This window comes from Tetranychus urticae, chromosome 1 (genome assembly GCF_039701765.1).
Source record: "Tetranychus urticae isolate SD_2017Ah chromosome 1, NJAU_TeUrti_SD_1.0, whole genome shotgun sequence".
Taxonomy (NCBI): Eukaryota; Metazoa; Arthropoda; class Arachnida; order Trombidiformes; family Tetranychidae; genus Tetranychus; species Tetranychus urticae.
In genome coordinates, this window is record NC_142958.1 from 16,370,879 (window position 1) to 16,383,090 (window position 12,212).

The window sequence follows — 12,212 nt, forward strand, 5'->3', positions numbered from 1 at the left end:
TCATGATGATGAACTATGAGTGAATAAAGTGTTGAATGTTAGTCAGAAACATTATTGGTGATGTTGGAAGATGAAACGAGAAAAAGTGAAAAAAGTCAAAAATTGAAAATGAATTTAGATTAAAGGTAAATCATGACTAATAAGTCAAATTGAACATTTAGAAAGATAGAATGGTTAGTTCAAGTTATAATAAATCAAGTAAAGTTGATATTTTCAACCAACAACTTTCAAAGTAGAAGCAAGTATATCTGAGTCAGATAGAACAGCTGTCCGTCGTTGCAAGTCTTGGATTTTAGTTTGCAATGATTCAAGAGTAATAAGTGTGAGTGAATGATTGTCATTCTTGAGAGCAGTTTCTTTAAGAAAATTATCTCTCTCAGTAATCTCGTCAAAATCTTTCTTTTTTGTTGCTGATTTTTTTCCAATTCCAACAGATGATTCAGTATCGATGTTAGAATGAGAACTTAAATCTTGAGATTCTGAACTATTATCGCTCTCATTCAATCTTGAATCAGAAACTCTTCTTACGGCGTCAGTACAAGTTTTAGTGGAGGTAATTAGATTTTCAAATTTCTTTTTTCCGATAATACTATGAATTGGAGCCTCGTCAATATCTAGCGGTGAATGTGTAAAAATTGATCTTTCATTCAGTTTTCCAACCACTTTCCGTATATTGGACCAGAGAGGATTCAATTTCATGTTTTTTTTCAAGCAATTTTTAACTTCTTGAATTGATTCTGAGGCAAAGAAAACAAGTAAATTATTAATTATGTCAATGAAATGAAAAATTTTAACTTACGTCCCATTGCCATGATTTGAGCATTGAATTGTTCCCCAGAGAATCTTATGGTGAAATTATTCTTTTGTGTCTCGAAATAAGATGTGAAAGGAATCGAAAAGTCACTTTCGATCAGAATTTTTTCGTCAAGTTGAAATAGAAATGGTTGCTTGATTGGAAGAAAAGTTTCATCCATGAGATAAGGTAGCAGGACAACGTAATTTAGCGATTCTTTTTGTGTTGGAGTATTGTTGATATCAGATTCAGATCGTTCATTCTCTTTAAAGAAATTTTTCTTGAAGTTAGTTGAATTTTGTGTTGAATTCACCGAAGCAGACTGTGACACTTGTTTTAAGAGTAAATTGCTACTAGAATAGTTTGCAACATTAGGTTGAGACGAAAACTTTCTAACACTTGAATTTGAAACATTTCTTGATTTTTTAATTAGACTTGACATGTTGTTGGATTAGCAATGATTTTTCTTGATAAAAATCTAACTTCTATCAATAAAGCAGCGGAAAAGGAAGTGAATCTAGAAAAATTTCTAATCATTTTTTATTTGAAAAGAAGGGGAAATCTACACCCCTCTTGTGAAAGAGGATTATGTTGAAAGATCTCAGTAAAAGATCCAATGCCTCATTCACTGACAGAGGAGGTGTAAAAATTAACTTTGAATCAACAAATTTGATTTGAAGCAACAAAAAATTAGTAAAAAAAATAAATTTTGATAATAACAAAAATAGTGAAAAAAATAAATTTCAAATTAGATAAATTGATTTGAGAATCATAAAGAAATAGTAATAATAATAAAGTAAAGTAATTTTGGCCTGGCGACCTAATAATTGTTGGCGACTAGATTGATCGATAAACTCTGAAAAGATAAAATTCTGGATTTGAATGTATTTCAAATGATTCTCAAATAATAAATTCGCGAAAATTCGGAATAAATTCACAAAGGAAAGTATTAATCCTTTGTTACAACTTTTTCTGCCATATTCTTCGCAAGTTGATATGCGAATTTAGGGTCAGAGAGATTTTTCAAAATAGCGAGATCGCTTTCTTTCAACATTGGAAAATCTTCCGCTCGAAACTCTTGATCTTCCGCAATAACTTGCTCTTCTCCTTTCTTTGCTTCTTGATCTTGTTCTTTTTCTTTTACTTTCTCATTCTTTTGTTCTCCCTCATCTTCATACTCAGTTTCTTTCTCGTCTCCTTTTTCCTTCTCTTTTTCTCCTGCTTTCTTTGCCTCTTGATCTTTTTCTTTCTCCTTACGATATGTTTCAGCAATGTTTTTAAATGGAGTTTTCAAGGCTTTGAATCTCTTGATCAATTTGTCATTTTCATTTTGCGAGGTTCTCTTAAGAGGCGTGGATTGCTTTACTTGCCTGAATGACTCATTGATTCCAGAGTCATCATCGACTCGCTCGATTATTGTGCCACAAGAGCTTCGTCTCGAATTTCCGCTTTCACTTGTAGAAATCCTCACATCAGAAATATTTCTGATTTCCGAGATGGAAGTTGAGGTATCAGGATTATCTGAGGTTACTTCAGTAATGCTGAAATTAGTGGTAGGTTCAGCAGCCGGACTTTTCTGAGTATTAAAAGCACGATTTTTTTCACTGTTAACACTCAGATCTTTTGGTAGCTCTCCTAAGATTTTATTCAAGCCAGTCGAATCGTCAGATTCTGGAGGTTCTAAATAAAGAGGCTCTAGAAGATTGTTCATAGTATTTCCTGGGCTTTTCTGAATTTGATCTTCTCTTTCAGAATTTTCTCCACCAGAAATTTCAGGATCGTCTCCCCCAGTATTCTCACCAGTTTCTCCACCAGTTTCTCCACCAGATTCTCCACCAGATTCTTGAGAATCTCCAAAATCTGAAAAATCCAATTGTTTAGATGGAGATTCATTGTCTTCGTCAGAAATAACTTCTGGAGAGGCCTCGATTTCTTTCTGGGCGGTTTTATTAGCGTCGAATGATTCATCTGGTGACTCAAAGTTACCATAAATAGACGAAAAGTCATCTTTCTTGACTTTATTCACCCTTTGAGTCTTATTCGGACCAAGTTTCGATTTGAAATAATGTAATGCCTTGGATAGAGCATTAATCATGGATTCTTCCATTGCTTTATCATAAGATAATTTTCTACTCTTTCTAACAGCGTGATCTTAAAAGAAAAAAATAAAGATTAATAAATCGAATTCAATTATCAGAAAAAAATCGAAAAACTCACCAAACAGTGCTTGGAGTCTGAGCTCCCCGAGATCTTCTTCAATTTCTCCTTCGCATGGATCTAATAATGGATTTGGGTAGCTCCAAATAGAAGTCAAAGATCTATTTCCACCAGCTCCTCTTAGAGTTACTCCGGATAGCCAATGTTTTGGGAAAGCAAATTTTACTATATTAGTAATAGTTGTATTTGCTTTGGAATTGCGACTTGCGTTCTTCGGATTTCCCATTGAAATTGCACGTTTATAATCCCGGGTTACTAGAGGAAGAACTCCTTCCACCATAGTTATATTTCCAACTTCATAAGTTGGATTTTTTTCTGCGATTTCTCTCGTTTGTGAGAAATTTATCTTTTTACCAGATTGCGTTTTAACTGGCTTCGTAATATCATTACAATGTGTTGTCAACAGAATCGCTTCGAGAACTTTAACAACCTCTGAGAAAGCCACTTTGACCATCTGCGGATCCATGATAGTTTCATTCATTTCTCGAATGAGTTTCAAACTTTTATTAACAGAAGAGATATCATTTTCTTCTTTTTCACTGCTGTTACCATTTTTTCCACGAATTTTTTCTACATTTGTAGCTGTGGAGGGATTCATGAAAGAAGAACTAGTTCCAGGTTCAGCAGTCTCACTAACCACCTTTGTTCCTTCTTCTTTTGATTCTTGAATTTTACACTTGTATAGAATCTCACGAAATTTATCTTCCTCAATTGAAGGTAAACCTTTCGACTTCATTTTTTGAATCTCAATACCTTCGGTGTTTATCCAGCAAGTGATTTTTTTCTCGAGATTATTAACAGCTTTCTTTTTGGCACCAGTGTAGAAATTTTTATAAGATTCAAAAAGTTCTTTTGAATCACCTAGAAATAAAAAAATTAAATTGAATTATTTCTGCATGATATTTAAGCAGTAAATTTTACTTACTTCCGACTGCGACAATCATAGCAGGGAAAGAACCACATTCTGGTATGTCTACAGAAATCAGATTTTTAGAGTTAATCTCTAAAAGAATCAAATCTGAAGGAATTTGATTTTTTTCCACCTTGAAGCCAAAAGGAAACAAGGAATCACCATTTTCACTTTTACGCCGTAAAACAGCGATAACAGACATCTGATTTTCCATCAGAGTTAGAAAGGAACCAAGTAAGGTGGTTTGATGATGAATAAAATCTAGATTTGTTGATGGTTTCGGATTTTTTCGAAACTTGAAATCGTAAGATTTTCTTTTAGATCTTAATTCCATTCAGAATCAGATATTTGTCACCGGATTTCTTCTAAAAGACAATAATACTTTGATAAATTTCACAATTTGTATAAAATAAAACGGAATTAATACAAAAAAATCACAAAAATAAAACAATAAATTGTATTAAAAATAGCTTATCTGTTGCGGAAATAAGAAGAGAACATGTGTTTTAGAATTTAAAAAATTCGAAAACAATAGTTCTCATTGGCTAAAACAAATCACATGATTGGTTACTATGGTGATTGATCACCATGTGTTTCGATAAGAAAAGTTTCTTTTTTTAATTTACCTTTAAATCAAGTTGATTTAGCTCAAATTTAATTAATCTTTATAATTCTTATTAAAGCAAAGTCTTGTTTGAAATTTTTCCACAATTAATCGTTTGAAAGATAAATTTCTCAAATGTTTCGGAACAGTCGACTTAATGTGAACTATCGTAAAAGACGACGTCAACACGTGTTTGAACAACGTGCATACATTGCAGGATTACCAGATTTAGATCATCGTTTTGTTAATAACTCACAGCAAAGTTCGTCTGACAATGATTCATTCATTCAATTTGAAAACAATCCTGATGATTCTGAAGAATCTGTGTTTCACGAAGATATTTTTCAACCCGAAAATAATCCGCAAAAAAAGGAATTCATGGAAGCCTGTTTATTTTCAATTCTCTCTCATTGCAATCTTCACTCTTCAGAAATAGTGGTGAATTTATTCAACTGTGCCAGCTCTAGATTTTTTTCTGACCTGCTCACTTTCCCGAATGTGCGTCATTTTTGGAATAAACAAGCGAGTAAAAATAACGTCGAAGTTTATATCATTTGTCAGAGATCACACTCTCATGGTCCATTCACCGGTGAACCAAAAAACTACAATTGCTATGAGTGTAATGGCGAATCGGTTCAAGCTTCTCTTGGTAATGGGAATTATTTTTTACATCTTCCGCTGAGAAAGCAATTAGAAAAATATCTTCCTTCAATTCCAAGCAATTTTTGGCAAGATTCAACAAATGAAGGTATTGATGATATAGCAGATGCAAAGGCAGCAGCTGATGTTAAATTGAATTCGTCGGAAAACATTTCTAGAATGACCTTAACTTTGCATTCAGACGAAATATCTTGTTCAAATTCCTCATCGAATAAGATTTTTCCGATCTTCATTACGATCAATGAATTAAAGCCGTTTCATAGAAGGAAATTTTTCTTGCTAGTTGGCTTATATGTTGGAAAAGAAAAACCTGCGGTTGATATTTATCTAACACCAATATGTGATGAAATAAAAGGATTGTCAGAAGATCCAGTCCAATGGAATTTATCCGAATCTCATTCTGGCGGCACAACATTTCATTTAGTAGCTCTAATAGCAGACGCACCTATGCGGGCTTATCTCCGAAATGTTAAACAGTTCAATCACATACATGGCTGTGACTGGTGTCTCATCCAAGCCACTTCAGCAAATGGTGCTAGAATTTTTTCAAATTCAACACGAGATGATTTAGAGCGTATGAGAAGAACCAAGAAAGATTTCTTAGATTATAAAGATCTTTTTCGAAGTGAAAATTGTGTTGATGCTTTCAATTTCGCATTGAACCCTCGTTTCAAAGGAATCAATGGTGTTTCACCATTATTGAGTCTGAGCGATTTCGATATTGTTAATGGTGTTTGTGTGGAGCCTATGCATAGCATAAGTCTTGGTGTATTCCGAAACATGATTATTAAAGGAATACTTGGTTCCGAAGATGGTGGAAATGTTTTCGCGAAGAATATCCAAAAGTCGAATTTCATCGAACAAATTGGAAGTCGACTCGAATGCATCAAAGTCCCATCGGAAATTATTCGAGCCCCACGACATATTAGTCAGAGCAAATTCTGGAAGTCAAATGAATGGGACTCGTTTTTGATGTATTTTTTCTATTCTACAGCGAGGGGACTATTGAAACCTGCTTTGGTCAATCTAATTTGTGTTCTTAATCGTGTTTACTATATCACTCATGTTGGTCCTGTTCACGATCTTGCTATACAAGAAATTCGGAATCTAGTAGAAGAATATCAACAAGGCACTGCAACTCTATTCGGATCTGGATTTTTATCTTACAACCTACACATATTATCGCATTTGGCAGATTCTTTTCGATTTCTCGGACCGAATTCAGGAGTTTCTTCTTACCCATTAGAAGATCGGATGGGTTATTTAAAAAGAAAAGTCAGACGGTTTTCTCATGTTGGCCCAGCTCTTACAAGAGTATTTGTTAATGACTTAAACTATGAGGAATATCTGGCAACAAAAATAAATAAGTGGAGTTTGAATGCAAAAGAAAGGAAATGTTTCGGAATCACGAATTATGACAATTGCACCACTAAAACGGAAAACAAAAATATTCCAAGAGAATACAAGGAGAAGATTTTGAATGCTTTCAGATCTCATTTCAATCGAAATATTTCTTTTTCTGACCTGAAATTTTTCAAGACAATGATTCACAAGGGAATACGTTATTCAACACGAAATTATTGTACGCAAAAGCAAAGAGATGACTCTTATGTGTCAACGAGTAGTGAGTTCTATCACATCAACGCCATTGCAGAGCTGAACCAAAAAGTATACATTCTTGGTCAGAAAATTTTCACTAGATGTGTTTCTCTTGAATTTCAAGGATTTACTGGTTTTTTTTCTTTCCCTTTGGATAACGTTAATGAAGTGAATAAGATCCAGTGTAATTTTGATTGCTTAGAAATAGATTCAATTCGCTCAAAATGTATTTACATCAAAAGTTCCTCGTTTTATTACACATACAAGAAAGATATGATAGTCACGCCTTTTTTGAAAAACAAATGATTCATTAGCTCAAATAAATATCTTACATCTTATTCTAGCTCAAATATCTTATTCAAACATCTTTTTTTATAAAACTTCTGAAAAATTTCAATATCGTTGAAATAAAGTTAAATTTCGATACTTTTGACTCGTTGATATTCATTGAGTGATTCATGACTTTCTTTTTCTTATTGAAAAATTTCGGTATTTTCGAACTATTTTGATTCAAACAGACATCTTGAATCTCAAGTTGATCAAAATTTTGATTCAAAAGTGAACCAATTTTCGATCAATTAGGATCAAGAAAATGAGCACTGTTGATTGGGTTCACACTCGCTATCCAATAGCTATTTGGATGATTGCATTTAAAGTACAAAAGTTTAGGCTTCAATAACAATAGACTACCGAACTCTTTGGACTCAAGAATCCAAAAAGTCATTGGAGTCACAGCTCAAAAAAACACGTTTACCAAGCATTCATCTTCATTATGAGTTTACTAAGTTTTCATTCAACTGACTCACTTTGAAAATTAAATTTCCTTTACAAAAGACTTAATCGAAGATTAAAAGTCTCCGAACTGCAAACCGACTTTGAAACACGATGTATTCCTAGCTTAATTTTGCGCACTTAAAAATTACTTTTAATAAAAGATCGACTTCAAAATTTCATTAATTTAAAATACTTTCATGCTTGCAATAAACTTGTAATTTAGTTACTGAATGTTTTCGCGTTTTTGTTCATTTTATGCTCTCTTTGCTTAATTTTTATTTTCATTTAAATTTTTTGTTTAATCAATGATTTTTGAAAATTTGTCGTCGCATCCCAACAATTGATAGGTTTATCACCCTATTACCTGATGAAATCCTCGATTTAGGAATAGATTTGAGAACCCTGAGAGCCATTCGAGTGCTTCGACCTCTTAAACTGGTTTCTGGTATTCCAAGTAAGTAGTGTGATAATCCTAAGAGAAACAAGAACGAAGAGGAGAAACAATGACAAGTAAAAAACAAAAAGAAGAATGAAAAGAAGGAAAAAAAACATTTTCTTTCTCCGATTCATGTATGCATAACATACGAATATTTATTTATAAATTTATACTCAAACGTTGCTTGGCTTCGCTGCAACCAAAATATTTATTAGAAGCATGACCAATCCAAGTTATCTCATTTTGTTTACTCTCTCACTTAAACTCATAATAGTTATTTCATTGTTTCCAATATTATTAACAGTTTTTTTCACTTTAATATCATTTTCTGTTTCAACATTTTGAGTTGCAAATGAGCGAACACAATGGAAACTCAAAGTCTATCAATGATTAATTGATGATTAATTAGCATTGAAAGGATAAAGAGTAAATTGAAAGTTGAATGTTGAAGTTGTTTTCAATTGTAAACAAAACGAGACTAAATGTGAAAAGTTTTTCATCGTCAAAACAGGATCGACGCAATTGACAAGAAACAAGAATACAAATGATTGCAATTTATTATCAATGAGCATTTCAATGAATGATTTTACATGAATGGGAAGTTTCAATTTGAGAGTTAATCTTGATTCATTTTCATTGAGACTTTTGATTTATTCCCTTTTCATTGCATCTTCAATTGCTTCTTCCAAGGTTGATTGTCTGAATGTAGAATAGATTATCGGAACGAGAATAAATGCTCAATAACCTTGCATTTGATAGAGTATTCAGTTTACGCTATTTTCCGGTTTTTCTCAGTTGTTCTTCCTTCTTTTATCCACTTTCTTCTTTTTATTTCTAGTTTTCCCTTTTCATCATGTTTGAGTAACTTGTATCTTACATTTGACTCATGCTCATTCTTAACCCAAATGTAATAATAATAATAGTAATAACGAAAATGATGATAATTGTGGGAGCTCGCACCAGGAAATGGTTCAAACGAAATTCCCTTTTTTTCTCTCTCTTTTCCACTTTCTCTTTTCTTCTTTTTTTTGGGTTCGATTTTCTGGTCTTTCTTTTTTATACACTTTTTTGCACAATGCTGGTGATGACAAAGGCTAAGAAAGAAAGTCAGAGTAAAAAATAAATATCGATCAACGTTAGCTGTTCCTTCTTTATCACCAGTTTTACCTTTCTTCCCTTTCTTCCCTTTCTTTCTTTTCTTGTACAACTTTTTCCTTCCATCCTTCAAAACTGCTCAACTCTTTATCATCTTTAGCAACATTCTGCTTGGATTGATGAGAAAAGCCATTGACCTAATGAGAGTAAAAGACTAAAAGCAACATTTTCTGAGCAACCTGCGCTTTTACAGTTTCGAATGAAATCGAAAAAAGATTCTTAACCTAGTTTTCACAAATCAAAATCAAGATCATTTGGATTCGAAAACTAAAGACTTTTCGAAATTGCTATTTGGTTCGAATTGGTAACATTGAAAGCAAAATATCTTCGTTCGACAGAAAATTTGCAAAACGATATTTTCTAGACTTTAAATTAATGCATTAATGCAAGTTCGAAAAAAATCTCGAGCAGAACATCTAAAACAGTTGAAAATCTAACAAATCTTTTCATTCCAAAAGCTGCTCGAAATGTCTAGTCTATTCGATCCAAAATCAAGCTTAAACACTAAAAGGCTATTTCAAGTTTCAATCGCATTCTAATATCAATGAATAACTAGCAAGTTTAATCATGAAATTTGCTGAGGAATCGTGCTTTGTGCATTTGTGAAACATTTAATAGATTATTGAAACTGAGCAGAAGAAGATGATGAAACTAGAAGTCAACTTTTCTGAAAAATTTTGGATAAACTTGAGTCTATTGAAAGTGCAGTCGATTTGAAGATGATTTGTAAAGATGTGAAAAGGCATTGAAAGTTAAATTGAATGGCAATGAGCAAAGTCACATTATACTTGTTCACTTGGCCATTTGAATCAGGCTTTGGGCTGCAATCAATGATATCGAGAGGTTGAACATTTCAATGTTTTTTTCACCCTTTTCATGTTTACATGTTCATCTTTTTCCATTGGAATATTTTGCAATGCAAATAATTGAATAATGTTATCCATTTAATTTTAGTGATGATATTTACAAGTTTTCAGTTTAACCATTTTATAACAAAATGTTTTATCCTCTCGAGTCTGAATGTGAATAAAAAGCAAAGTTGATTCCATTGGAATAAATGTTTTCGGTTTTTGTTTACTTTCATTTACTTTTTAAATTTAATATCATTACATGTTTAGTTGATACAGATTTCAACACGAATATTTATCTTGAGGGAATTGTTGCTGTTTATTGTTGCAGATTATCATCATTTTTTATTATTTCCACCATTTATAAATTCCTACATTTTCCTTGCTTGGATAAGATAATTGCTGAATCTTTTTCATTGTACATGAGAAGAGAGAGAAAGAGTTACTCAGTTGACCGATAAAGTTGAGCGCAAGTTCACAGAAAATGTTATTGCATTTTTTGGGATTCTTTGGGTTCCATTGAGAGAAGGGAACAAAAACAAAAGTCTAATCACAAGGAAAAGTATTATTTGTGGTGGAAACTTATAGTTGCAAGATTATGATGATAAGGATGAGAATGATGGTGAAACATGGTGAAAACAAGGTTGTTTCTTCCATACTTTTCACTCTATTCAGTTTCAATTTCCTCTTCATTCAGCTGTTTCTTCAGCAAATTGAGGTCAATTATAATCAAATAAAAAAAGGAAATAGGAAAAGAAGAAAGAAGTTTATTCGGAGAGAAAAAAAAAGTTTCATGATAACATTTGGTTACATTTTGGTCAATAATGAAATTGAGAAACTCATTTATCGTCAATCAGTTTTCAACTTTATATTCAAATGTTATTCAAAATCTCGTGATTGTTCGAGTCTGACGAAAATGAGTAACAAAGAAGCAAATGAATGTCTTGAAAATGGGAAATAAAAGTTTCAATTGATAATGAATGTAAAACTCTTGGAACAAGGAATCTTGGTGAATCAAATTTAAAGCATTTTATTGAGAAAATGTTGAACAATGAACAAATGATACAAATAAATCAGAGTAAATGAAAGAGGCGAAGAGAGATAAATTGAGAAGAATCTAATAAGTTCAATATTGATATTGATTGGGAAAAGTAATTGAATGATGAAAAAAGGCGATTGAAAGCTATTCAATTACAACATGTTTACAGGAAAGTAATTGAGAGAAACATTATTGAGAAGAGAAATGCTGAAAGTTGACGAACGGAAAGAAGAAAGAAAATGTATGGAAATGTTCATTCATTGGGACTAATCCGTCTCTTGTTTCAAACCCGACAGGTCTTCAAGTTGTTCTCAAGTCCATCATCAAAGCTATGGCTCCTTTGTTACAAATTGGTTTATTGGTTTTGTTTGCAATCGTTATATTCGCCATCATAGGCCTTGAATTTTACTCAGGCTCACTTCATCACACCTGTGTTAGCCTTGAAGATTTAAGTAAGTTCATTCATCATAACCCTTCATTGATATTAAAGATTTAATGCATTCCAAATCGCTGGCAAATCGATCAATTAAGAAACTTTGTAATAACTTTCAAGTTAAACTTTGAAATAAAGTCGTATTTTGATCAAAGCAAAATTTGAAAAGCAATTGTCTTCAAAAGAGTTTACAAAATGTTCAGCTTTTTTGTCCGATATTATTTGTTTGCCAGGGAGGAAAGAATAAGATTGTGAAATGTAAACATCGATCAATCAAAGTTATTCCATGCATTTCATGAACATAAAGATATTTATAGATTTTATTGCGAAATTGTTCTTTCGAGGTTCTGACTCTTTAACGACATCGTTGAAGCAAAGTACTCAAGTCTTTACATGATTTCAGTACAAAATGAAATAGAAATTTTATTTAGAAAAACATTGAAAATTGAAAAGCCATGAATTGATCGGAAATTTCACCTTGAAAATGATAGTATAAAGTATAATGTTTTTTTAAGTTAATTAAATTCTATTGCAAAAATATTCGAACATATGAAAAGCTGAAAATAAATTTGAATAAAAATGTCTTTTTTTCGTCCATAATGTAAACTCGTATAAAAAATATTGTTTCATTCGTGTGCTGTAATAAGTTTTGGCCAATTGAGTCAACTTGATATCGATTTTTTTCTCCATTTCAATTATTCATCATGATGATGATTGAGCAACATTTTGAATGAAAAAGTTCAA

General features: G+C 32.2%; 2 protein-coding genes across 13 annotated transcripts in view; both read left to right on the forward strand.

The window, feature by feature from the left end:
- cac (calcium voltage-gated channel subunit cacophony) overlaps positions 1-12,212 on the forward strand; it is a 57,600-nt gene that overhangs the window by 11,904 nt on the left and 33,484 nt on the right. For 8 of the 12 annotated variants that reach the window (XR_016198170.1, XR_016198172.1, XM_089266760.1 and 5 more), the window contains exons 4-5: positions 7,905-8,011; positions 11,332-11,487. Coding sequence is in view for 10 of the 12 variants with exons in the window: in XM_089266760.1 (XP_089122886.1) it covers positions 7,905-8,011; positions 11,332-11,487 (263 nt within the window). In the remaining 2 variants the exon portion in view is untranslated. The remainder of the gene's footprint in view (positions 1-7,904; positions 8,012-11,331; positions 11,488-12,212) is intronic. The other 4 variants (XM_089266767.1, XM_089266762.1, XM_089266765.1 and 1 more) reach the window with 1 other exon arrangement.
- LOC149094669 (uncharacterized) lies at positions 4,660-7,089 on the forward strand. The gene has a single exon (XM_089266087.1). The coding sequence runs from the start codon at positions 4,660-4,662 to the stop codon at positions 7,087-7,089; it is 2,430 nt and encodes an 809-aa protein (XP_089122213.1).

Excerpts from the sequence above, each read along its gene's own strand:
- LOC149094669 (XM_089266087.1), top strand. The coding sequence starts at position 4,660 with ATGTTTCGGAACAGTCGACTTAATGTGAACTATCGTAAAAGACGACGT.